Source organism: Akebia trifoliata, chromosome 11, assembly GCF_017979445.1.
Source record: "Akebia trifoliata isolate Shusen 1 chromosome 11, ASM1797944v1, whole genome shotgun sequence".
Lineage (NCBI taxonomy): Eukaryota > Viridiplantae > Streptophyta > Magnoliopsida > Ranunculales > Lardizabalaceae > Akebia > Akebia trifoliata.
Window position 1 is genome coordinate 4,332,878 of NC_141385.1, and position 27,165 is coordinate 4,360,042.

At 34.1% G+C, this 27,165-nt stretch overlaps 3 protein-coding genes and 1 long non-coding RNA gene across 8 annotated transcripts in view; 2 read left to right on the forward strand and 2 right to left on the reverse strand.

Moving 5' to 3' along the window:
- LOC147390460 (uncharacterized) overlaps positions 1-15,719 on the forward strand; it is a 37,667-nt gene extending 21,948 nt beyond the window's left edge. Inside the window, exons 1-3 of one of the 2 annotated variants that reach the window (XR_015183153.1) lie at positions 12,302-12,875; positions 14,737-14,939; positions 15,030-15,718. The gene's annotated coding sequence lies outside the window, so the exon portion shown is untranslated. Of the gene's footprint in view, positions 1-12,301; positions 12,876-14,736; positions 14,940-15,029 lie in introns of those variants that run through there. The other variant, XR_015183154.1, reaches the window with a different exon arrangement.
- LOC147390463 (uncharacterized) lies at positions 66-2,411 on the forward strand. The gene is made up of 2 exons (XR_015183186.1): positions 66-519; positions 2,076-2,411. It is a non-coding gene; the product is annotated as an uncharacterized LOC147390463 (long non-coding RNA).
- LOC147390464 (heme A synthase COX15-like) lies at positions 3,526-11,802 on the reverse strand. Of its 4 annotated transcripts, none has more exons than XM_086457271.1 (5): positions 11,349-11,802; positions 4,921-4,959; positions 4,593-4,838; positions 3,896-4,027; positions 3,526-3,791 (listed from the first exon to the last, which is right to left on the reverse strand). In XM_086457271.1, the coding sequence occupies exons 1-5, from the start codon at positions 11,445-11,447 to the stop codon at positions 3,729-3,731; spliced, it is 579 nt and encodes a 192-aa protein (XP_086313397.1). In that variant the 5' UTR covers positions 11,448-11,802; the 3' UTR covers positions 3,526-3,728. The 4 variants fall into 4 exon arrangements, with proteins under 4 accessions (XP_086313397.1, XP_086313395.1, XP_086313398.1 ...); XM_086457269.1 differs by having other exon boundaries at positions 3,878-4,027; XM_086457272.1 differs by lacking the exon at positions 4,921-4,959 and having other exon boundaries at positions 3,878-4,027.
- A 2,034-nt stretch (positions 15,720-17,753) lies between the features above and the next one.
- Positions 17,754-20,808, reverse strand: LOC147390465 (uncharacterized). Its single transcript, XM_086459720.1, has 2 exons — positions 19,590-20,808; positions 17,754-19,515 (listed from the first exon to the last, which is right to left on the reverse strand). The coding sequence occupies exons 1-2, from the start codon at positions 20,656-20,658 to the stop codon at positions 17,987-17,989; spliced, it is 2,598 nt and encodes an 865-aa protein (XP_086315846.1). The 5' UTR covers positions 20,659-20,808; the 3' UTR covers positions 17,754-17,986.
- Between the last annotated feature and the right edge of the window lie 6,357 nt (positions 20,809-27,165).

Below are 27,165 nucleotides of genomic sequence, written 5' to 3' on the forward strand. Positions count from 1 at the left end.
TTATATGTTTTCTCATATGGCCCTTGAACCTGACCGTATATATATATGGGTGACGTTCCTACGACCCCCATCGCGATCTCCGATGTCAGCCGTTCGATTCGCACTAGATCTACGGTCCAGATCGGATGTAGTGGTACAATCGATTGTAAAATAACGAATTTTCGTTATTTGCAAACGCCTCCCCGTAAAGAAAAGAAAAAAAACAGATCTGATTTCTCCATCCATCTTCGTCTTCTTCTTCACTCTCTTCCTCTTCGACTCAGATCTCCTTCTTCCGATCGAAAAACAGATCGGCGTCATCTTCTTCGTTTCACTCTTCGATCTGCCAACTATTCCAACCCATCACGACGATTCAAACTGATATTCGAATCACCCAAAAATAGATCTGTTTTTTTTTCGACTTCGTCTGCTAACGACGATGATCTTCTTCCTTCCTCTTTGTTTACGACGGCGCCGACGAAGGTCGCGGCTTCGTCCTCATCTCTCTCTCTCTCTCTTTCTCTCCAAAGAAACCCTAAGGTAAATCCTTAATTTATTTTTATTTTTATTTTATTTTTAATCTAAAATGGTGAATGGTTTTTTTGCTTATGCACATTTTTGTGTTGATGTGAGGTACTAAATGTGGATTCGGTCTCTATTTCAGTTAGCTTTGAAATCAAAACGTTTCATGAAAATGTTTCGATTAGTGTGGAAATTTATACAATTTTCATGGAAATGATGTGAAAATATTAATGAAATTTTTATGAAACTGTAAGAATGATGAAACATATACTAAAACAGACTTGAAAGTCATCGAAATAGAACCAAAGGGTGGTCGTAGATCAGATAGAGAGATACTGTTCTTTTGCCTTGGAGAGTTTCATGGTTCTCTAGGCTATTAATATCCTTGTTTTTTTGAGTTTCTTTGTGATTGGGATTGTGTGTGTGTGTGTGTTGGTCCATTCTCCTTGTGATTGAGTTATGGACTTCAAATATCTTTCCTCTTTCTACTCTCTAATAATATGACCCACAGTTAAATTCAATTGGATACTGAGGCTCTTGTACGGGGGCTCTACTATGTTTGAGTATGGCTAGTGTGTTGGAATCTTATTTATGGTTGGTTGTATCTTGGAAAAGCATCTCTGGTCAGGACTAAAAAATTTTTATTAAAAACTTTGGTTCTATTTGTTAAATTGGAAAAAAAAAATGTGTTGAATTGCTTTTGACATTTGTGTGTTGTATATTAGAGAGTGCTATTATTTGTTGGTGTTATTGCTGCTTAGCTGATATATGGGACATAGTCCAAAAACTTGTTTTTTTTTTTTGTAATTTCATGTTCTGAATTGTATGTATGAAAAATGTACAGGAGTTTTTATAGCTTTATATAAAATTTGTATGTATGAAAATTGTACATGAGTTTTCATAGCACTTCTATAATCCTAATTGTTAGGCAGGGAAGTTTAAATTTGTTGTAGTTTTTATATGATTTGCTTTTCTTTTTAATACTTAGTCTCCCCATGTGATTTTCATTTTGAAAATAATCCAACTACTTTCTTTAATTTTCTCATCCTTAAATAAAACTCTGCTTTTAATGCATCTAATCTGGTGTTGGTATCCAGCCCACATTTGATTGCTCACACTAATTGAAATTTTACTTTATTCTTAATTTTCTATGTTATTAAATTTCAAATAATTTCCTTATATCACACCATTATTCCCCATCTTGTTTGCTATTATTTTCTACATGGGTTCATTGACCTTAATGTTGAGAGAGAAATCAACATCCAATTGAGCTATGGGCCCAACTTCTGTTTACATTTTTCCAATATGGAGACTGTCTGATATCTGCTACAATCAATCTGTTTTGTTATATGGTCATCCACGCAGAAGAGAAAAAACCGTAATTTTGAATGGACTTTCATGTAAAATCCGATGAGAAGAAAATTATTAAGGGTCTTTATGATTGCACATGGTAAATATTTTTTTTAGGTCAATCATTGTGCGTTTTCCATGGAATTCATTTTCCTGTCCAACTTCTATTTACTTTTCTTCACTGGTAATGGGAAGAATAATAATCTTTTTCTTTTTAATGTCAGGTGAGGATAGGTTCTCAACTTTCCAAAGAAGGAATATATGGAGTTCCATGGATTGGGTGGGGAACAAGTGGATTGATATCAAGGCAAAACCAGATATTCTTTCATCCATTTCTGCAGCTGTTAGTCCTAGAATGAAGCTTTCTACTTGCTTGACTGTCGCAATTACAGATGTGTGGTAGTTCAAGCTCTTCCTAGATCAGCTTAGAACCATAGTTGAATGTTTTCCATTAAGTCCAGACTTCTATTTGTGTTGTACTTATGTTCTTTAGGCCGTGAAGTCATTGTCTAAAATGTTTCTCATTTGTAATTTATGTATCGTCATGTTTAAACTAATAAGCTTGTTTGTATTTTGCACCTTGGAATTCAGTTTATATTAATGGTCATGTTGAGTGGATCATAAATCTGAAGCAGGTCACGTGCAAGGGTAACTAAAGGTGAACATTGGATCAAGTTCAATGTGGTCTGAGTTGTAATTCTCTCCTTTTTGTTTGTTGCGAAAGTGACCCATTCAATAACATACAAAACCCATGTCCTTCAATAGAAATGCCATCATTTTCTTCCCTTTTATTTTCTATATATTTGTCACCATTTTGTTGGAATGATCACTGTGGCATAAGGTCAGCTGAATTCATTTACTAAACATCAAACAACGTGCTGGTTACCCAACCTTTGAAACCTATAGACCTTAGTGATGGATATGTATAACAAACCCATCATAGCCATTGACCATCTCACCACTCAAGTTCAAGTAGGTGAAAAAAAAAAACAAACACTAAATAATATTCTCTGCTCAAAATTGAACCCATGACCAATAAAGGAGTAATCAACAGCGTCAAAGTTAATAGTTACAAACACTTCTCCTAACTTCATTTGGCAATGTGGTGCTTACTTTGGCTCCAATTTTCTATTTTGGTCCGTGGTAGGTTGAATAAGTTAAAAACAAAATTCTCTCAGAGATCAAATATTACCAGCCTGATTTGTAACTTGATAATACTATCGTCTATAATGAATAAAAAATAACTAAAATAAGAGAATGATTAATTAAAGAGGGCCAATCTCCTAAATTCATTGAGGAAACTCATGCTGATATGATTTCAAGCATGATGATTATACTTCAACAACCAACATGTGAAATATTCTCTCTTAAGATGTCTAAAGCTTATGAGCCACCCAAATTTTTTTTCTACAACGTAATAATTAAACCACAGAGGTATAATGAAAATGTGGATATAATCTATGAGCCCAAAATTGGTGATGTAATTATGTGAAACCAGGGCACATCAATGATTTAAATAGACCCCAAAGACCCTATCTTCCTGCCATAGTCACGTGTGGAAATTCTAATTTTGTCGTCGTTAGTTACAAAGACCCAAGAATTAACAAATAACTAAATCAAGAAAAGAAAATTTGCAAGAGATTGAGAAGTTCCAACTTGTTCCCAATTTAACAGTTCTGTATTGAACTCTATAAAAGCATTTCCATTAATCAAAATCTTACAAATTACTAAATATCCAACTGGTAAAAAGGCCTAATGTAGCTGTAATTGGCTTCGACAAGACTACAACATCAAATGAACCAAGTAACAATAGATTATAGGTTTCCTTTTCATCCCTTTAAATACTTGCCGATCAGCAGCACTACCTTGTCGAAAAATCATAAAGGCTTTCCATGTTCATAACTGCCTAATGAGAGAAGTGTTGATATTCCCAGTGTGACCTGCAATAATGATAAAATTAAGGAAACAGTTACTAAGTAATTACTTAAAAAACGTACTGGCACTAGGAAAGACAAATTTTAAATACACGTGAACACAAAACAACTTGAAGACCAGCCATGCCCATGGTGCTCCCAATTAAAGATTTCACTGCAGGATGTATGTCCAACTTTCTTGTCGCCCACCACAAACCACAGATTGAAAGCAATGTGGTGGTTGCTAGAATACGATGATCGAGCTATAAAACAATAAAAAAATGAATATAATTTAATTACTACTGAAATAATAATACTCTTTAAAGAACTTCTGGGTATGAAAGGCTTTATTAGCCATTTCTCATTTTAAGCTAGTGCACATAGTTTACTGAATTGGAAGCAAATCAAGTCTGCCTTATTTGAAAAGCATGGTCAATCACAAAAATAGAGAGACTAAATCACCGTAAAGATTAGGAAAACACTATCATAAAAAATATTTTGATAGATAACTACAATTTAAACTGTCGAATCGACAAATAAAACCATGAAAGTATTTGTATACCCAATAACTTAGCATGGAAAAGGTTCCCTGTACGGTTGATGTATTCTCAAAGAAGTTGTGCATAAGTGGTTCCATGCTAAAAATATCATCTGGAATCCATGTATAACGCATCTTTGGAAAAGTATTAAAAGCATGACCCTGGTAATCGAGCATGTGATCAACTATTACATCATAATTTGCTTTTGGGTGCCAAGTGACAACCACCTAGGCTATCCACTAAATATTTGAAAATAATGAAACAAATAAGAATGGGAATAATTTCATACAGCATCATTTCCTGCGACAAAAGCTCCTGACACAGTAGTAATGCCAACAAGGAAGCTTATAGGGAGGGCAAGTCTCTGAACTTTAGATACCCCACGAACCCAAGCAAGAGATTCAGAAGGTGGTTCAGGCATGACAATTGAAAGACCAGTCCAAAGAAGGCCACAGTATATAACAAATGCTGATGTAAGATGAGCCGCAAGACGGTAAGGGCGGACTCTCGGCTGAACATATTTAGAAATTGGCTCCTACAAAAGCAGAACCATATTAGTGAATTTCATGACTAAAACAAGTCAACACACATTAAAAAAATGTTAAAGTGCTTCTTACTTCTAAACCACTTTTCACCATCCACCAGCCAATTAGTCCCTGCCCAGCACCAAGTGCAAGGAGACGAGAGTCTCAGACTAAGTCGAAAGGTTATAAATCCCTTGCTAAGAAAATATGTAAATGGAAGTGCAAACATGACACCAAGCCCCCTTCCCCACATCCGGTGTGCATATTCCATCCAATATATGAATTTAAAATCTTCAATGTTCATCCATGTTATCCAATGGTTGAGCCTGGATGAATAGAAGGTCAATGACATGAACCATGTAAAAATTTAGCACAAATTAGATGCATTAAAAGCAAAGATCAAAGAGTTTTATTTAAGGATGAGAAAATTAAAGAAAGTAGTTGGATTATTTTCAAAATGAAAATCACATGGGGAGACTAAGTATTAAAAAGAAAAGCAAATCATATAAAAACTACAACAAATTTAAACTTCCCTGCCTAACAATTAGGATTATATAAGTGCTATAAAAACTCATGTACAGTTTTCATACATACAAATTTTATATAAAGCTATAAAAACTCATGTACATTTTTCATACATACAATTCAGAACATGAAATTACAACAAAAAAAAAACAAGTTTTAGGACTATGTCCCATATATCAGCTAAGCAGCAATAACACCAACAAATAATAGCACTCTCTAATATACAACACACAAATGTCAAAAGCAATTCAACACATTTTTTTTTCCAATTTAACAAATAGAACCAAAGTTTTAAATAAAATTTTTTTAGTTTGACCAGAGATGCTTTTCCAAGATACAACCAACCATAAATAAGATTCCAACACACTAGCCACACTCAAACATAGCAGAGTCCCCGTACAAGAGCCTCAGTATCCAATTGAATTTAACTGTGGGTGAGTAGAAAGAGGAAAGATATTTGAAGTCCATAACTCAATCACAAGGAGAATGGACCAACACATACACACACACACACAATCCCAATCACAAAGAAACTCAAAAAAACAAGGATATTAATAGCCTAGAGAACCATGAAACTCTCCAAGGAAAAAAAACAGCATCTCTCTATTTGATCTACGACCACCCTTTGGTTCTATTTCGATGACTTTCAAGTCTGTTTTAGTATATGTTTCATCATTCTTACAGTTTCATAAAAATTTCATTAATATTTTCACATCATTTCCATGAAAATTGTATAAATTTTCACACTAATCGAAACATTTTCATGAAACGTTTTGATTTCGAAGCTAACTGAAATAGACACCGAATCCACATTTAGTACCTCACATCAACACAAAGATGTGCATAAGCAAAAAACCATTCACCATTTTAGACTAAAAATAAAATAAAAATAAAAATAAATTAAGATTTAGACTGTGTTTGTTAACAGTTCTGAAGTCTGAATGGAGGTGGTCCACCGTTCAAATTCAGACTTCAGCTTTGTTAAACATGTTTGTTAAATTTCAGATTTTAGAAAAAGAGGTCGATTTCAGCGGAAAAAATTCAGCGATAGAAAGTCGCTGGAGGATACTTCTGATTTCTTAAAAAAATATTTTTACCTAAAATACCCTTATAAAAAAAATATATTTCTATTTATTATCCCTTATAAAAAAACGTTAAACCCTTACCTCCTCTCTCTTCTTCATCTCCTTCTTCTCCAACTCGGCCATCAAGACCTACGCAGGTATGTGCATCTACCACCACTCTATTGTTCTTTCTTGATTAATCACACCATGTGAATCTAATATTGAGAAAACCAAATCAAAAAAGAATTGATTCAGATTTTTTACCATGTAGTTTCAGATTTTTTTAACCATATTTCCAGATTTTTTAATCAATGTTTATTGGAAAACAATTCAAAAAGAAGTGATTCAAATTTTTTAACCATAATTTCATATTTTTTAACCATAACCATAGTTTCAGATTTTTCAATCATATTGTTTCAAATTTTTTAACCATTGTTTATTGGAAAACAATCTAAAAAGTATTGTTTCAAATTTTTTAACCATAGTTTCAGATTTTTTTAACCATAACCATAGTTTCAGATTTTTTAACCATAACCATAGTTTTAGATTTTTTAATCATAGTTTCAGATTTTTTAACAATAGTTTTAGATTTTTTAACCAGTATTTATTGGAAAACAATCCAAAAAGAATTGGTTCAAATTTTTTAACCATAGTTTCAAAATTTTTAACCATAACCATAGTTTTAGATTTTTTTAATCATAGTTTCAGATTTTTTAACCATAGTTTTAGATTTTTTAACCAGTATTTATTGGAAAACAATCCAAAAAGAATTGGTTCAGATTTTTTAACCATAGTTTTAGATTTTTTAACCATAACCATAATTTCAGATTTTTTAATCATAGTTTCAGATTTTTTAACCATAACTATAGTTTCAGGTTTTGTAACCATAGTTTTAAATTTTTTAACCAGTGTTTATTGGAAAACAATCCAAAAAGAATTGATTCAAATTTTTTAACCATAGTTTCAGATTTTTTTAACCATAACCATAGTTTCAGATTTTTTAACCATAACCATAGTTTTAGATTTTTTAATCATAGTTTCAGATTTTTTAACCATAGTTTTAGATTTTTTAACCAGTATTTATTGGAAAACAATCCAAAAAGAATTGGTTCAAATTTTTTAACCATAGTTTCAGATTTTTTAACCATAACCATAGTTTTAGATTTTTTTAGTCATAATTTCAGATTTTTTAGCCATAGTTTTAAATTTTTTAACCAGTATTTATTGGAAAACAATCCAAAAAGAATTGGTTCAGATTTTTTAACCATAGTTTTAGATTTTTTCACCATAACCATAATTTCAGATTTTTTAATCATAGTTTCAGATTTTTTAACCATAACCATAGTTTCAGGTTTTGTAACCATAGTTTTAGATTTTTTAACCAGTGTTTATTGGAAAAACAAACATATTGGGCTGCGTGCCATACATATAAAACGGCTTGACATATGTATGGGCTGCGTGCCATACATAGAAAACATATGTGTTTTCTTAATATATGGGTGAAAATCATCTATGATAATGTGCATGTATATAATGATGATTCTTCCTATATTCCAATATCATTATTTGTTGAGACCACCATGTTAAAGTTTACACTCCTCACATATATAAATTAATCCTGAAATTTGAATATTATTGGGATTCTTCCTATATTCCAATATCTATTATTTGTTGAGATCATCATGTTAAAGTTTGAACTCCCCACATATATAAATTTACGATGAAAAATTAAAACAAAGATCCATTAAAAATAAAAATCTTCTAAGATTTGTAATTGTGAAATAATGAAACAATAACAAAAATCAAAATTTCAACAAAATCCCAAAATTTCAAACAACCAACCGAACCTATTATGGAGAAATCGAATAAAAAGTAGAAATCGAACCCTTTTTAACATCTTTCATACTTTTTTTTTTGTTTTTCTTCTTGCATAAAGCTCGGTCATTAGATATATTGTTGTGGTATTGGCTCCATTTGATTTATACTTCCATTTCATTGTTATTCATAGATATGGCTCACAAAAATAAATATAAAGAAAAGAGTGTTGATAGAGCAGACTTTTCTACAGACCAATCGAAAAGGAAACACTTTCTTGAGTTGTGCTTAAGTGAGGTGAACAAGGAAGGGTACAGAGGAGTATCTCTTACCAGTGCTTCATGGAAAAGATTAGAATCTAAATTCAATAAGGCATGGGGAGTGAATTTTAGTCATAAAGTGTTCAAAAATCAATATGATTACTTGAGGGCTGATTACAACATATGGCGAAAACTTGTTGGATTGTCCGGGCATGGGCTTAGTGCGGATATCAATACTATAAATTGGCCTCCACAGAAGTGGGATGATGTCTTAGAGGCAAGTCTCTAATCTTACGTACATATTTTTAACTTGATTAACTAGACTTAGTCTAATTATTTTTATATTATTGTTTGAAATAGAGAATTCCCGAAGCTAAGAAGTTTAGGAACAAACCTCTTGTAGATGCTGAATTGATGATGGGTGTATTTGAAAGTACTCTTTCAAATGGCGATAAAGCATGGAGCCCCTTCTCATCGATCCCACGCCCTACTGTTGATAGCGATGTGAATGGTCCTGAACCTATGGAGTACACAAATTTGGACGCTGAAGACACTTATGGTGACTCATTTTTAGGAGAAGGGGATACATACTTCCAAGGTGTAAGTGTGGAAGGCACCCCTAATACCCCACTTGAAGAGAATACATCACAAGGTCCGATGAAGAAGAAACGTAGGAATTCGAATAGTGGTGACACTATTGAAAAAAACTTGGAAAGGCTTATTAATGTCATCGAAGAACAGATTAATAAAGAAGAGGCTAACAAAGGACCTTGTTTTAAAGATGTGAATGAAGTTATGAAGGATTTGAAGAACTTAGGAGTGATAAGTATTCATACTTATCATGTTGCTATATTGAAATTTGCACAACTACCGAAATTGGAATACGCATTTATGGACTTGGATAATGAAGTAGAGAGGGTTCAATTTTTGGAGTTTATTGTAAATAATTAGTTGAAGTCAAACATTTTTTAAATAAAAACCAATGATGTATTGGTTATTTTGATATTTTTGGATAGTTACTGTGGATGGTTATTTTTAAATTTTGATATTTTTTTATAGTTAATATAGATGATTTTTTTGGAGTTATTATCATTGATGATATTATGAAATTTTTGATTGTTTAATTGGAATTATTATCTTGTTACCTAATCGAATATGCATGTTTTAACTTACTAAATAGATTGCATGTTTGAAAAATCTTTTTTTACAGCTTCAATTAATACTAACTTTTTTTAATTTTTCATTGTGTTTAGTGATAATGACGCCAAAACAATGGTTGTTGATGAGATTGGTAACATTACTTTTTATGCTTAAACTTAAAAATCGTATGAATGTTCGACAAAGGTTGTGCACATCATCACTTTCTGGCAAGGCATATGTGCGAGAACTTTTGGAAGGATCTTCAACACAAATGTACGAGATATTTAGGATGGAGAAGAATGCTTTTGTACAATTATGTCAATATTTTCGAGATAAAAATTGGTTAAATGATAGTAGATATATAGACGTAGAAGAGAAAATGGCAATGTTTTTGATGACAATATGTCATAATTGTCGGAATCGATTAGTAAAATATCGATTCCAACATTCTGGAGAAACCGTAAGTAGGTATTTTCATGAAGTGTTGGATGCAATGATACAGTTTGCACGAGAGATAATAGTCCCCCCAGCATTTGACAAGCCAATGGGAGAAATTCGATCTCATGTACATTTGAGAGAAGGGCCATTTAAGGGTGCTGTCGGTGCATTAGATGGCACACTAATTGATGCGCACATTCCACTTGATCAACAAGTCCCATTTAGAGGAAGGGGACAGGGAAAATGTTTTCAAAATGTAATGGCGGTGTGTGATTTTGATATGAAGTTCATATATGTGATGGCTGGATGGGAAGGAATTGCACATGACTCGAGGGTATTAAATGAAACACTGCGTAACCCGATTAACAATTTTCCAATACCTCCTCTAGGTATGTATTTTCAAATTATATTTTTGAAATTAATCTTATAATCAATAATATAAATTTTACATATGTTTTATATTTGTTGCAGATATGTATTATTTATGCGACGCTGCATACACACACACTAGAGGTTTTATGACTCCATATCGTAACACACGCTATTGGCTAAGAACATATCGAGGAACGCGTGCAATGGGTAGAAAGGAGAAATTTAATCATGCACACGCTCGATTAAGGAATGTCATTGAGAGGACCTTTGGTGTATGGAAAAAAAGATTCCCAATTTTGAACAGAATGCCTTCATATGATTATCACACTCAACGGGACATTGTTATTGCATGCATGGCAATACACAATTTCTTACGTCGTGTTTCTCTCCATGATGAGTTGTTTCGACAATATGAAGTTGATGTCGACGAAGAGAGTAATTCTTTAGTAGAATCCGAATCATCACATGATCCACCATGTTATAATGACATATTCTCATCGCAAGCACAAGCTGATATGATCACTTTACGTGATCAAATTGCAATTCAACTAGAAAATGAGTGATTGTTTATTGTTTGAGTATTACTTTGTTAGAATGTAATTTCTCAAGTATGAATTCAATTTAAAAACAATACTTTTGGATTATTTAATTTGAAATATGTTGATAGTTTCATTATGCGTAACATGTTATGATTTTTGGTAAAAATAATTTATTAGAATTATAAAAGGGTAATGTTGTCAAAATGACCATTATGTTTTAAAATTCTATTTGTAACCAGAAGCTCTTAAAAGTTATAAACAAACAACTTTTCCAGAATAAGATTCCAGATTTCAGATTTCAGACTTCAGATTTCAGACTTCAGACTTCAGACTTCAGACTTCAGAAGTGTTACCAAACATACCCTTACCTTAGGGTTTCTTTGGAGAGAAAGCGAGAGAGAGAGATGAGGACGAAGCCGCGACCTTCGTCGGCGCCGTCGCAAACAAAGAGGAAGGAAGAAGATCATCGTCGTTAGCAGACGAAGTCGAAAAAAAAACAGATCTGTTTTTGGGTGATTCGAATATCAGTTTGAATCGTCGTGATGGGTTGGAATAGTTGGTAGATCGAAGAGTGAAACGAAGAAGATGACGCCGATCTGTTTTTCGATCGGAAGAAGGAGATCTGAGTCGAAGAGGAAGAGAGTGAAGAAGAAGACGAAGATGGATGGAAAAATCAGATCTGTTTTTTTCTTTTGTTTACGGGGAGGCGTTTGCAAATAACGAAAATTCGTTATTTTACAATCGATTGTACCACTACATCCGATCTGGACTGTAGATCTAGTGCGAATCGAACGGCTGATATCGGGGGTCGCGATGGGGGTCGTAGGAACGTCACCCTCTATATATATATATATATATATAAATCAAGGGTCCCATTCACCAACAAACATTTTGGCAAAATATTTTTCAAAACATGGGTTAGAGGTCTTGGAATAAGCTGATTTTTGGTGAGGATGATCTCTACGGTGAGGAGATCATCCTCACCAAAAATCAACTCATTCCAAAACTTCTAGCCCCAGTTTACAAGTTAAAAAATCGTGGACCGCCCATTTTTGATGGGGTTAGAAGTTTTGGAATGGGCTGATTTTTAGTGATGATGATCTCCTCACCGTAAAGATCATCCTCACAAAAAATCAGCCCATTCCAAAACCTCTAACCTATGTTTTGCCAAAATGTTTGTTGCTGAACATTTCCCGTAAATCAATCAATCTAAATCGAGTCAAATGAATTGTCTCGTTGACTCATCCGAGACAACTCGGTCTTTTCTATGAACCAATTACTACGTGTGTTAAAGGCGACACCTCCTAACATCTCCATAGCCCAAGGAGATGCTCTTTGTTGCAAGCTTTTTCTGCGAAAGTGTGAAGCTGCAAATCCCTCTAAAGACCTTCGAAGAAACCCTAAAATCCCAATTGAAATTAGGGTTTTAGTTCAAAATATCTTCAACATCTTCACTCGTCCATGCCTCTCCTGCAATCTCCTCCAACCCGATCACTGCCTCCCCCTTTCTCCCAATCTCTTTTTTTTTTTTCCCAAGAAACCCCATAATTTTCTTCAGAAAACCCCCCATCAGAATACCCAAAAAATCGATTTCCATCTCATCTTGTTCTGCCCCAAAAGCACTTCCTTTGACTAAGCAAGAAATCCTCTAATCTATCACTGAATCTGATGGAGACAAAGAGAAGAAGAGCCTTCCTGGCATTCGAATTTACGAGAACGACATGGCTCGATTGAATTTGATTGGAGATGTTTCTTTCGAGCAAGCTTTGACTGCTGCTGTTGCTGATGGAGGTGAACCTGCGGACGAACACATTGTGTCCGGCATTTCTACTATGGTGGTGGAGACGGTTTTCGCGGGCCCATTGGACAAGCACAGCACGGTCTCAACTAGATTGGTGAGTTAAATTTTACACCTTTTCGGTTACCCATTGAAGAAAATTAGTTTTTTTATTTTTTATTTTTTATTTTTTATTAATGTGTTTGTGTTTCAAATGGTAATTTGCTCAAATTTCCATGTTGCTTGAGACATACCATTTCATAATTTTCTGGTGATCCATTGAAAAAAAAATAGTTATTTGATTTGTGTTTATGTTTCAAATGGTAATTTGCTTAAATTTTGATGTTGGGTGAGACGAACCATTTCATAATTTTTTTGTTACACATTGAAGAAAAAATGGTTATTTGAATGTGTTTGCGTTTCAAATGGTAATTTGCTTAAATTTCGATGTTGGTTGAGACGAACAATTTCATTAAAAAAAATTGGTGAATAAAAAAGCTTTATTTACTGGGGAGCTGACCTAAAACCCCAAAGAAGGAACAAAGCAAACCAACCGATAACAAAGAACAAAAACTACCCATACAATTACAACTGCATTCCCAGCTCCCCAAGTGGTCTTCAAAAAATATCCCTCTTGCTTCAATGAACACCGAGCTCCAATGAAACAAAAGACCTAGAACGTTGATGATAACCTCATGGACTTCTTTCTCCTTATTCTTGAACACCCTAGCATTTCTTTCACGCTACAAGCCCCAACAAATGGCAAAGGGTAGGATGGACCGTAACTTTCTTTTGAAGGGTTGGAAGGCCCCCCCTCCCCCCCTCCCTGTGACCAACACTAAAAAATGCTCTAAAGCATTCTTGGAATTTGCTCCACAACTCCAAACAAACTGGAAAAAAAAATGAGATCAAACCAAGGAAGCAGTCGCGCAATGGAGAAGGATGTGGCTCACAGATTTCATAATTTTTTGGTTACCCATTTAAGAAAAAGTAGTAATTGAATGTGTTTCAAATGATAATTTCTTGAAGTTGTGACGAACCCAACCAATCACCAAAAGCACCTAGGTGTTAATGTTGTGGTGACACTCTGCAGCCTTTGTTTCACTGTTTGTCGGCTTTCACTTTGTTACCCTCCTCAAGTTCCTTGGTAGCCCTTTCCTCGGGCTGCCTTCCACTAACACCCTTTGTGCCCACTATGTGACCTTTCCCCGACTTTCACTTTGGTGCCGCTCTTTCTGGGTTCTCAGCTTGCCCTTTCCCAGGTTGCTCCTGGTGAGTTTGAACCCAAGACTTGCAACTAATGCACCAAAGGAACATTGTTAATGGGGCGGGAAGTTAAGCACATATTTCTTGGGGGTCATAACATGGGTGTTAGAGACTGTTGCAGGAAAGTGGAGATTTTTTCAATAGTTGTTTTTTTTATCAGTATTTTTTCAATAGTTGTTAACATCTACTTTGGATATCTTAGTCCTGAAAATCTCCTAAAGTTTGGTGTGTGTGCGTGCGTGTGTGGGGATATCGAAACCCATCAGTTTGTGAATTGCCCGTAAAAAACATATGTCCTATGCCTCCATGTTTTTGGGTTATATTTATGTCCTGAGTCTATCCATCTCTTATTATATCAGCTGTCTGCTATTAGTTTTGCTGTTTGGTTTTAAGGCTTAATTAAACCCGCACAGTTTTCCTGCACCTTAGGCTGTCACATCACAATGGTATTGGGTCGCCCACATTCGGGCTTCATAAAATTGCTAAAAACTATGGTGGATGACATTTCATCATTTGCTAGTCCATCTAATTTTCAAAAGGAATCAAGATTTTTAATGATCCATTGACAGGCTTTTTATATGCCCAATCCGATCTTTGGTAGATGTCCCCCCCCTCAAGTCTCTAATATTTACTTATAATCATCATCATAGTTTTGCTTTATTCAAAATATTGGGTTAGGCAACATGATTACCTAAACTTAATTGTTTTGACAGTTTATGCCAGCGAGAAAAGTTAAAGAGAGGGCCAGGAAGCTAAGAATACTCTCCCTAAAGATATGCTGTCCAGCATGTCATCTAGAAATATACTTGCCCTGACATTTAGACAAGTAGTCTTGCAGCATATTTGGAGTTTTGAACTGGAATTATTTGCTCCTGGAGGTGAGCGAAACATGGAAGATCTTGAAAATCCAAGAGAGGTTACATACCCTTCCTTATCTATTATGCTTCTTTTTAATATTTCAATGTCTGCCACTCATTTTCATAATCTCATAATGTCCAACCTGCAGGGATCACATGGTACTGATAGGTTCAGTTCTCTTATGCATTTCATATCAGCAGGTCCCGGCGTTCTCCACTCTGAGCTCATCAGATGAACGATTTCTTTCTGTGCTTGCAGAACCTATTTGCATGTCTTGTCTCGATAGCACTGAAATGGATTTCTGTGAGAACTCCTTAGGTAAAAGTTCAAACAATATTTTTCGTTGGTTTCAGAAGCCCGGAAGGGTTGCATCGAAGGACTTTTCTGTTGTCATATATAAATTATCTCAAGATGAGATAATTGAAAATGCTAAAGAAGTTTTTGGAAAATTTCAACACAAAGGAAAATTATATTCCAAGAGAAACAAAAAGTAAGCACCGGTGGTGGACTTCATCAACATATTCAAAATTGGAAAGAATCGGTGGTCCCGAGTTCATTACATGGACAAGCGAGTATGTACCCGCTTACAGGATTCAAGTTGATGCATATAAATTTGATAATTCTAAGTTTGAAGGGTGGAAGAAGTCTGCAGAGAATATGTGGGAAATTCTTTTGACTCACAAACAAATGGTATTTAATCTTTCCTTGCAGCCTTGGCCTTCTACCAGCATTGTATAATGGATAACTCTAATTCATGTTAAATATTATTCAAGTTAATATTACTGGGCTTTTATACAAGTTATTGGCGGACAGAGACTCACAGTTGGCTTTCTAACAAGCATTTTAACGGACCAAAACTAGATATTTTTTTTTTATAGAAAATTACTGAAGGACCCAGGCGGAGGGATTTCTTTCTAATTAGTCCCTGAGTTTTGGGCGGTTGCTTGATAAGCCATTTAGTAAAACTTTCTTTTCTTAATGGTCCTCAACCCCATGGCAGGTTATAATATTTTGAAATACCTAATCTACCTTTTTTCATCTTCTTCACATGCTTAGATTTTTCAACCGCGATTCCAATCATTTTCAACGATTTTTAATCGTGAATGACGAATGAAAATGATACACTTCTAATTTTGAACATTTAGATGTATTTTTTGATTTATTGCAACGATTTAAAACAAAAAATGAAGAACGAAATCGAGATTCAAAAAATATATACATACAATGGTTAGCTTGCCACTTTTTATTCATTATCGAGCTCAACATTTTTATTGTCAAGCTCCCAAATATTATTTATTATCGACCTCACCAAAATTTATTTATTGTTGAACTCACCAATTTTATTTATTGTCGAGCTCACCACTTTTTATTGTTGAGTTCAACAATTTAAAAAAAAATGTCAAATTTGACAATAAAAATGTTGAACCCAAAAATAGAAAGTGTTGAGCTTAACGTTAGTAAAATCCACCTGTCTTCATTTTTCAAGTTTTTTTGACTAAAATACATGAAAAGATTGACTCATCTTGATGCTTGATTTTTCTTTCAAGTTCTTTTTGAAATTTTTATTTTTTTTCTTATTGGTGATGTATTTATGTTAAAAAAATAATTGAGAAGAGAGAGAGAGAGATAAGTAGAAAGTTTGGTAGAGTTTTAGGTCGAGGGGAGGGAATTTATATAGAGTATGAGGTAAAATGATTCAACTATAAAAACAAATGAAAATAACATTCTTTTTGTTTTATTATTCTTTTAAAATTTTCAATTGTATGAGGGATGAAATGGAATTTACCTTAGGATTTTAGGAGATTGATTGTGATAATATAAGTATTTTTTTAATGGAGAGATGATGAGGATTTGCAACAGAGTGGTAGAGGTAAGGTGTAAAGTAGGGTAGTGGGTGTATTGTAGTGGTAACAAATGGCATAGGTAGGTTAGGTTTGGGAAGTTGATTGTGGTAGTGGCATATGTCCACCTAAATGCACATGTGCTTAGGAGTTGGGTATGGACTTTTTGGCAAAGTTCATGGGTCTTGTGCGTGCTTCCTTAAACCAAATCCATCTTTCGTGTGTTTTCTTGATCTCTCAGATTTGATCCGAACAAAATAGGGTGTCTACAATCTCTATGGTGAAGAGATCATCTCACAATAATCAAACCAATCTGAAACTTTCAACCCCATTAAAAGTGATTTAAAGTGGTGGACTATCAATTTTTTATCGTTAATTTGTAAATCACTTTTGATGGGGTTATAAGTTTTAGATTGGGCAAAGTTTTTGTGAGGATAATCTCGTTACCATATAGATCATCTACATAAAAAATCAAACTAATCCAAAATTTTAAGTCATATAGGACAAATTTTGTCTCCCAAGCTTTTTATATATATATATGATGGAGATCCAAAAGATCTCAAATATACATACAACCATAGTATATATAAAAAGAAATCATTTCGACCATATTGAAGGAGGATCTGACCATGGTTCAGCTAATTTGATTAGTTTTTGGTCCCAACTCAACGTTAAAACATTATTTAAAAAAAAAAAACAAAAACTCTATGTGTGATCAAAAAGAGATTTTAAGATGTCTTATTCAATTACAATGTTAATTTATTAATCTCTAAGTTATCTTAAAAATTGAATTACATTAAAATAAAAAAAATGAATTTTGTTAGTTGGGTTGCAATAGAATTGTAGAGAGAATCAAAATTCTATGTGATCAAAAAGACAAATGTTTAATGATCCCTATTGTCTAGGAGATCTGTGTTAATGTCAATGATCACGTGGATTTAACAACCAAATACAAGTCTTCATGAAAAACAATAAAAAAAAGAAGTTTTTTTAAAAATAAAATAAAAATAAAAACAGCTTTAAGCAATCCATCATATATTACATTCACGTAGCGTAGATAATGTCACACCATGCAATATGGCATATTGACCACTTAATTAATCTTTGGATTAGTAGATAAAACATTCACATATATATGAATATACATATACTACATCATTATACCAAATACAACATGAATTCTCAGTATGTAGTTCATTATAACATTAACACAGACATAATTCTCGCTGAAGGCATTTGCTAAAATCCTTATCTCATTTTGTTACTAGAAGCATTGGTTGCCCAGTTGACGTTTTTGTGGATTTTGAGTGAAAATTTTGATTAAGTAAAAAATTGATATTGTCCAAAAGAATCCAACTGGAAATCCTACCCATGCGCCTTCCCACAAAAACCATGGCTCCTCCTCCTCCTCCTCCTTCTTCGCTGTATAACTTGGTGGACTCAGTGTGTGACATGGAACCTGAATTTGTTTCCCACACAACCCCTTGTTGTTAGCATAAGAATTGAGATCGATCATTGTATCCATTTGGCTACCCTCCGGAATCTGACCCTCAAGTTCATTATTGCTTACATCCAATTTAGTAAGTTGTTTCATATTTTTGAATGTTTGTGGAATTATACCGTAAAGCTTGTTATGTGACAAGTCTAAACTCTCAAGATTTTCAAATCCTCCAAAACTCGCAGGGATGCCACTGAAGAGTTTGTTATATGAAATATTGAGTGATTTAAGACCTCTAAGACAACCTAAAGATGATGGGATCTCGCCCGACAATTGATTTCTTGACAAGTCTAGCAACTTGTATATATATAGGTCATCACTAGAGAGACTTTGAACCATGCTCTTCCACTGTACTTTTGTGCTACTTCCTCTATGTTTTGGCAAGATACACATTGGAGTACGAAAAACATCAATCATCCCTGTGAGATTTCCAAACATCTGTGGGATTTCTCCATTGAGATTGTTGTTGGAAAGGTCGAGGATTTGAAGATTAGTTAGATTGGATAAAAGATGGGGGATTGACCCGTGGAAGTGATTTCCCCTTAAGATTAGAACTTTTAATCTTGATAATCGAGAGAGGAAGTTTGGTACCTCACCAGAAATTTCATTGTCACGGAGATCAAGGTATATTAGGTTTTCCATTGTAGAAAAAGTCTCTGGTAAATGGCCTGAGAATCTATTTTCTCCAAACCCGAGTGTACGTACATTCTTTCCAAAGTTCACTGGAACTTCTCCAAAGAATTTATTGGAGGATAGGTCAACGCACAACAAAGAAGGGAATTTAGGAATTTTGTCACCTGAAAAGTTGTTCTTAGACAAGTCTAGTCGTTCTAAGTTGTGCAACCTTGTCATGGAATGTGGCAATGAACCAGAAAAATTATTTTGATCTAGCCATAGGGTTCGAAGATTGGTCGCATAGTCGATGTTCTTCGGAAGTTGGCCAATAAAATTGTTGTTTGAAAGATCAATCATTTCCAAGTTAGGTTTGAAAAGACGAGGAGGGAGGGAACCTGTGAGATTATTGTTGTTGAGATAAATGTTCGAGAGATTGAAATCAAGAAGCCATTGAGGGATTGTCCCTTCTAATTCATTGCCACTTAGATCCAATGAAGAAAGATCTTTCTGGTTGGACAGCCAACTGGGAAAGTTTCCGCTGATGCCGCAGGATCCCAAGTGTAATCCTTTCAACAAAAATTTGGGATTGATCTTCAAGTTGCCACTCAAATTAAGTTTGTTTCCTCCAAGATGCAATTGTTCCAATCCCTCAATTTCAAACAGCTCCACCGGGATCCCTCCTGTAAAAAAGTAAAATTATTTGTTAAATCAAGGATTGGATTTCCAAGTTAATAATGAGTTACTGAAATTTTACCTGATAAGTTGTTGTCACTGAGGTCCAGATGAAGAAGGTTGGGCAAGTTGCCAATTTCAATTGGAATATTTGATGAAAGAGAATTGTTTTGAAGCTTCAAGGACTGTAGATCCCTTAGATTCTGCCAAATTGAGCTTGGGATTCCATCTGTGATTCCATTGCTACTGAGATCCAAATCAACGAGCTTCGACAAGTTGCCAAGTGATGTCGGGATTCCGCCAGAAAAATCATTATTATGGAGCTCCAAATTCTGCAATTGATTGAGGTTTCCGATCTCCGTAGGGATCTTTCCAGATAGATGGTTGTAAGACACAACCAACTCTCTCAAGCTTAAAAGATGTCCCACTTCACTAGTCAAGTTTCCACTTAGAAAATTTGAACCCAGATTAAGAAATTTTAGATTTCTAAGACCAAATATTTGAGAAGGAATAGAGCCATTAAATCTATTAAAACCCAAGTCGAGAAAAACCAACCTAGTCAGGTTGAGAAAGCTGTTTGTCGGAATTTCTCCATGCATTCCATTCCCAGATATATTCAGATTTGTCAAGCTTCTTATACGAAAGAGTGGTGTCAAAGCTCCAACAGTGGAACTCCTGATAATAGTGGAGAGATCAAGGCTTTCGACTAGTCTTGAAGAAAGGAGAGTAGAACAGTTTACACGATTCCATCGACAACAATCAGAATTGGAGACCCAAGAGTCCAAATCCAAAGGGTTGTACAAGAAGCTCTTGTCATGATTTCCAATTAATATGGATTTGAATTGGAGGAGAGCCTGTTCATGATCCTCAGGGCAGCATAGACATAGACTTGTGAAGAAGAAGAAGAAGAAGAAGAAGAAGATGAAGAAGTAAGGAGAAGAGCGATGGAGTTGTGGTTGTGACTTGGCCATTGATTGATTGCTTTCTATTGATTTACTTTGGCAAGATATGGTGCTCACCACTCTTGTTACATTTTCTTTAATAGTAAGTGAAGTTGTCTTGTCTTGGATCAATTTCAAAAATTCGTTGGGTAGTTTGAAAGGGTTTTGTTCTTTGAATTTTTTTTTTTTTTTTTGGCTTGAGATTGGCATTGGTCCCCAGAGTATGTGTTAGGTGTGGGGAAGTCAACAAGAGAGCTTTAAAGTCGTTGTTAAACTAATACCACAAGTCAAGCCATAATTCTCTCCTTTGGATAGCTAATGTGGAATTAACGTGGCAGTGTTGATAGAGATTACTTAAGATGAAGAGGCGATGACTGAAGATGAAGATGGAGTGGAGGTGGTATTTCCACACATAACTGTGACATTATTTGTTTCTGGCATGGTTGAAATTGAGAGAAGCAGAGTATGCCTTAGGGCTCTGATACTATAAAGATCTTACACAAGTATTGAATGTAAAAATGTTTTTTTGTCTTCATTAAGAGTGATCACATTTATACAGGTTTGCTATAGATACAAATCAGGAACCTAATCTAAATAAGTTAACTAAATATTTACAGAATATTACAAAATAAAGAAGGATATCTGCAGAGTAATTATAGAATATTACACAATAAAGAAGGAATAAGTCCAGCCATAATTTGGGGAGAGAATTATGGCTTGACTTGTGGTATTGGTTTAACATCAAGATCTTACACAAGTATTGAATGTAAAAATGTTTTTTTGTCTTCATTAAGAGTGGTCACATTTATACAGGTTTGCTGTATATACAAATCAAGAACCTAATCTAAATAAGTTAACTAAATATTTACAGAATATTACAAAATAAAGAAGGATATCTGCAGAGTAATTATAGAATATTACATAATAAAGAAGGAATAAGTCCAGCCATAATTTGGGGAGAGAATTATGGCTTGACTTGTGGTATTGGTTTAATAGTCGTTAGATGGCCGTAGTTTCATTATTTATTGAAGCAAGTATTATTCTGTAATTTGAGTCATGTGAGCGTCACTTAAAACTCATAAACAGTGTGGCTAAATAGTGACTAACATGTACGGATCATCAGGACCCAACTTGCATTTATCCCCTAATGCACCCAAAAAATGGATACCATGGTAATTTAATTTAACAAAAAATAAAAAATAAAAAAAAATCATGAAGCCCTTGAGTGATTAATATGTGATTTAGTATTTTTTATTTGAATTCTAGAGCACTAAAAACTACATCGTTGACCTGGAAAATTAATTATTTCTTAACAACTCGAATGTGGGTTCCTTGAAATACCCTTAAATTCTACATAAAGACTAAAGGGGGAGGAATGGTTATTTTTTCAAGACCTTGAGATAAATGTTTGAGAGATTGAAATCAAGAAGTCATTCAGCGATTGTCCCTTTGAATTCATTGTCACTTAGATCCAATGAGAAAGTTTCCACTGATGCCACAAGATCCCAAGTATAATCCTTTCAACAAAAAATTGGGATTGATCTTAAGGTTGCCACGCAAATTAAGTTTGTTTCCTCCAAGATGCAATTGCTCCAATCCCTCAATTTGAAACAACCCCACCAGGATCCCTCTTGTAAAAAATATGACTGGATACCACATAAATGTAGAGGACAAAATTTTATGAACGAAAAAAAAAAAAAAAAAAACTTGACTAGTTGGATTGCTAAACACTAGACAGGTTGACCTCAAACACAATGATTGTGGTCCTATTGCGCATTGGGCCTGCATGTGTGTGCAAGGCCCAATCTCTTTTTCTCTCTCACACTCAAGCAACTAGTAGTGTAGGAAAATTTAAAAGTTGAGCAAAAGTCTTATATTTATCCAATGTGGGATTAAATATTTATAGAGCTATCTCTAACACTTAAAGAGAAATTTTTTTTGACTTTTCAATTATCACAAACAAGGAAAATGTTCTATTAACTAAGGTTTTACTAAAAATGGAAAAACCTTACACCAACCACACTCTAAGAGAAAATAAAGTCTTGAGTTCAAATTTTTTCCGAACAAAATTCAATAAATAATATTAACTATGAAACCTACAACATATACGATTTAAAGAGTAGGATTTGTTGGCTCTACAATGCATTAAACGGAATTTTATTTTGAACCATACCGAATCGATTCACACCCAAATGCATTAATGGGGAGTTGTTGTGATTTGGACATGGATGGGTGTTTGTCTCTGCTTTGGCAAGAGATCCACATATAGTCCTCACCACTCCTATACATTTTATTTTGAACCATACCGATTCGATTCACACCCAAATGCACTAATAGAAGGTCAATGGGGAGTTGTAGAAATTTGGACATGGATGAGTGTTTGTCTCTGCTTTGGCAAGAGAGGCTACAACTTTCACATCTCCACATATAGTCCTCACCACTCCTATACATTTTATTTTGAATCATACCGAATCGATTCACACCCAAATGCACTAATAGAAGGTCAATGAAGGAGTTGTTGTGATTTGGACATGGATGGGTGTTTTTCTCTGCTTTGACAAGAGATGTTACAACTTCCACATCTTCACATATAGTCCTCACCACTCCTATACATTTTAAAATCCCCCCCACCCCCCATAATTAATATTTATAATTATAAAAGAGAGATGTTATTGGCACCCCAATTTTTACTTATAGTACCCCAATTTCTTAAATTGTTTATCACACCCTATCAAAGAATAAAACACACCATTCAAACATTACAAAAGTTTGGTTCACGTTATTACCTCAACATTAGAGTTTATAAGTAGGATTGGGCTCACATAAAATCTTAAATCTAAGAGAGAGAATCACGAACCCACCGAATTTTGGTTGGGTTTGGCGAACCAAAACATTAAGTTAGACAAACAATTTATTATATGTTTTTCATTGTTCATATTTTAAATTTAAATTTTTTTGTAGAGGGTAAAATCGGGATTAGACACAACGTAAATAAGGCGAATATTGATCACATGTCAAATTTAATGCGTATCTTGAGATTTTGATTAATCTATTTTGAATTTGATTTTATTTGTAATCTTATCCAGAAATAGAAAGTTTCCTAATTGATTGGGGAGTATCTATTTTTAGATAATGATATATTTAGTAAAGAATCCTATATGATTTGTCTTTCCTTTTTAAGGTTTGACTTTTGTATTTGTATAAAGAAAACTTCTAGGTAAAAACAAGAAAGGAAAAAAAAATAGAGAAGGCTAGATTTTGTAGACCTTGTGTTTTGTCTTCTCTCCATTTTTCCCTTTTTTTTATATTATATTTTCTATATGATTTTTTATCGTTTATGTGCATTAAGAACAATGAAGATCATATTGAAGGTAAATCTTGAGGAATCGACGACATCCAAAATTTTACTTCTGTAATTTTATTATTTTATTTATATTTAAGTTGAAATTTTTGACATCCTAATTGTATGTATAACTTGTACACTTGAATTATATATATACGCACAAGTAAATCAAGCAAACGAACATTTATAAAAAACCAAAACAAACGATATACAAAATCAAAACAAACCAAGAAACGAATTATATCTACCTAAACCTCTAAACCAAGTTCATTCTAGAGTGGTGAACCACGAACCCAAATTTAAATTGAGTGAATCAACAAACCAAGTAATATATATATATATATGAACCATTGATAGCTCTGGATCAAGTATAATCCAATTTAATTCCGTTACCTGAAGCCTCTAATAGTTTGACTTGTTTATTTTTTCCTACTAGGATGGAAGCCATGGAGTTAATGGAGCTAGTACCATGATTTTAAATCTCGTCTGAGACCAAGATGACTTGTCCTATTTGTCTTAGTACCGGTCACGAATGAGACAAGTTGATAAATTGTCTCAAACCTGATGTGTTTCTCAAAGGTCAATCCATTGTGTCATTTTTGAACGAGATGACTTGGTCTTGTTCATGGATGAGAAGTCAAAATGAGTTTTATAACCATAGGAGTAGACACTACTGTGAGAGCTCTTATAGCTTCCGTAATGTACATATAAGTGGGTTTGTTAGCATCAGACCCACTAAGTTTAATTAATCAAATATCTCCAATGAACTTGTTAAAATGTGTGTTCAACATGTAAGAAGTTAGAAATTATGTTAATTGTGACCAGCCTTTTGTTTAAACCTCATAAATATCAATTCAACTGATTTTTATTAAAAAAAAAATGTTAAACTTAAAATTTACCATGTACATTGGAGATGAAACATGATTTTAAATTTCTTCCGAGATCGAGATAACTTGCTTAAGTCATCTTGATCTCGTTCAACAATGATACAAATATGCAAGGGGTTTCAACATTCACATCATCTCACGAGATAAAAGAGATGTCTCAAACGATATTTTGAAAATCTCAACAGAGTAAACTAAAATTTTGATTAAAATACATTTTTATTCGAATTTAAATGTTTATTATATAACTAAAACATTATTATGACTAAATATTTTCTTCTATATATATATATTTGGACGGTTCAGCAGCCTTAAAGTTTGCCAAGTTTGGTGCCAAACATTTTTCAAAATATGGGTTAGAAACTTTGGAACGAGCTGATTTTTTGTGAGGATGATCTCTATGATGAGGGGATCATCCTCACAAAAAATCAGCCTATTACAAAACTTCTAACCCCATCAAAAGTGATTTACAAAAATTGGACGGTCCACGATTCTTCAACTTGTAAACTAGGGTTAAAAGTTTCAAAATGAGTCTGATTTTTTGTGAGAATGATCTCTACGATCTCTTCACCGTAGAGATCATCCTCACAAAAAATCAGCCTATTCCAAAACTTCTAACCCCATCAAAAGTGATTTACAAAAAATGTTTGACACCAAACTTGGCAAACTTTAGGGCTGCTGAACCGCTCCTTATATATATATAGGGTCCCGTTCAGCAACAAACATTTTGACAAACATTTTGGCAAAACATTTTTCAAAACATGGGTTAGAGGTTTTGGAATGGGCTGATTTTTGGTGAGGATGATCTCTATATATATAGGGTCCCGTTCAGCAATAAACATTTTGGCAAAACATTTTTCAAAACATGGGTTAGAGGTTTTGGAATGGGCTGATTTTTGGTGAGGATGATCTCTAGTTTGTTGCTGAACATTTCCCATATATATATATGTGACAGTTCGACATCCCTAAAGTTTGCCTAGTTTGGTGCCAAACATTTTTCAAAATATGGGTTAGAAGCTTTGGAGTGAGCTGATTTTTTGTGTGGATGATCTCTATGATGAGGAGATCATCCTCACCAAAAATCAGCCTATTCCAAAACTTCTAACCCCATCAAAAGTGATTTACAAAAATTGGATGGTTCACGATTCTTCAACTTGTAAACTAGGGTTAGAAGTTTTAAAATGAATTGATTTTTTGTGAGGATGATCTCTTCACCGTAGAGATCATCCTCACAAAAAATCAGCCTATTCCAAAACTTCTAACCCCATCAAAAGTAATTTACAAAAAATGTTTGGCACCAAACTTGGTAAACTTTAGGGCTGTCGAACCGCTCCCATACATATATATATGGGGACGGTTCAGCAGCCCTAAAGTTTGTCAAGTTTGGTGCCAAACATTTTTCAAAATATGGGTTAGAAACTTTGGAATGAGTTGATTTTTTGTGAGGATGATCTCTATGATGAGGAGATCATCCTCACAAAAAATTAGCCTATTCTAAGTTGAGTGAATCAACAAACCAAGTAATATATTATATATATATATATATATAGGGTAGCGTTATTTGGCCAACAATTTGGCAAAACATTTTGGCAAACACATTTTTCAAAACATGGGTTAGAGGTCTTGGAATGGGCTGATTTTTGATGAGGATGATCTCTCGGTGAGGAGATCATCATCACCAAAAATCAGCCCATTCCAAAACTTCTAACCCCATCAAAAATGATTTACAAAAAATGGACGGTTCACGATTTTTCAACTTGTAAACTGGGGCTAGAAGTTTTGGAATGAGCTGATTTTTGGTGAGGATGATCTCCTCACCGTAGAGATCATCCTCACCAAAAATCAGCCCATTCCAAGACCTCTAACCCATGTTTTGAAAAAGTGTTTGCCAAAATGTTTGCCAAACTGTTGGCCAAATAACGGGACCCATATATATATATATATATGAACCATTGCTAGCTCTGGATCAAGTATAATCCAATTTAATTCCGTTACCCGAAGCCTCTAATAGTTTGACTTGTTTTATTTTTTCCTACTAAGATGGAAGCCATGGAGTTAATGGAGCTAGTACCATGATTTTAAATCTCGTCTGAGACCAAGATGACTTGTCCTATTTGTCTCAGTACTAGTTAGGAATAAGACAAGTTGACAAATCGTCTCAAACCTGATGTGTTTCTCAAAGGTCAATCCATTGTGTCATTTTTGAACGAGATGACTTGGTCTTGTTCATGGATGAGAAGTCAAAATGAGTTTTAAAACCATAGGAGTAGACACTACTGTGAGAGCTCTTATAGCTTCCGTAATGTACATATAAGTGGGTCTGTTAGCATCAGACCCACTAAGTTTAACTAATCATATATCTCCAATGAACTTGTTAAAATGTGTGTTCGACATGTAAGAAGTTAGAAATTATGTTAATTGTGACCAGCCTCTTGTTAAACCTCATAAATATTCAATTCAACTAATTTTTATTAAAAAAAAATGTTAAAC

Bases quoted from the DNA above. Each gene is read 5' to 3' on its own strand.
- LOC147390464 (XM_086457269.1), bottom strand. From the start codon at position 11,447: ATGATCTTCTTCCTTCCTCTTTGTTTGCGACGGCGCCGACGAAGGTCG. The intron at 4,839-4,920 runs GTAAGAAGCACT...CTGCTTTTGTAG, and splicing joins TGGTGAAAAGTGGTTTAGAA to GAGCCAATTTCTAAATATGT. The intron at 3,792-3,877 runs GTATTTAAAATT...TCATTATTGCAG, and splicing joins AAGTTGTTTTGTGTTCACGT to GTCACACTGGGAATATCAAC.
- LOC147390465 (XM_086459720.1), bottom strand. From the start codon at position 20,658: ATGCCAATCTCAAGCCAAAAAAAAAAAAAAAAATTCAAAGAACAAAAC. The intron at 19,516-19,589 runs GTAAAATTTCAG...ACTTTTTTACAG, and splicing joins CAGTGACAACAACTTATCAG to GAGGGATCCCGGTGGAGCTG.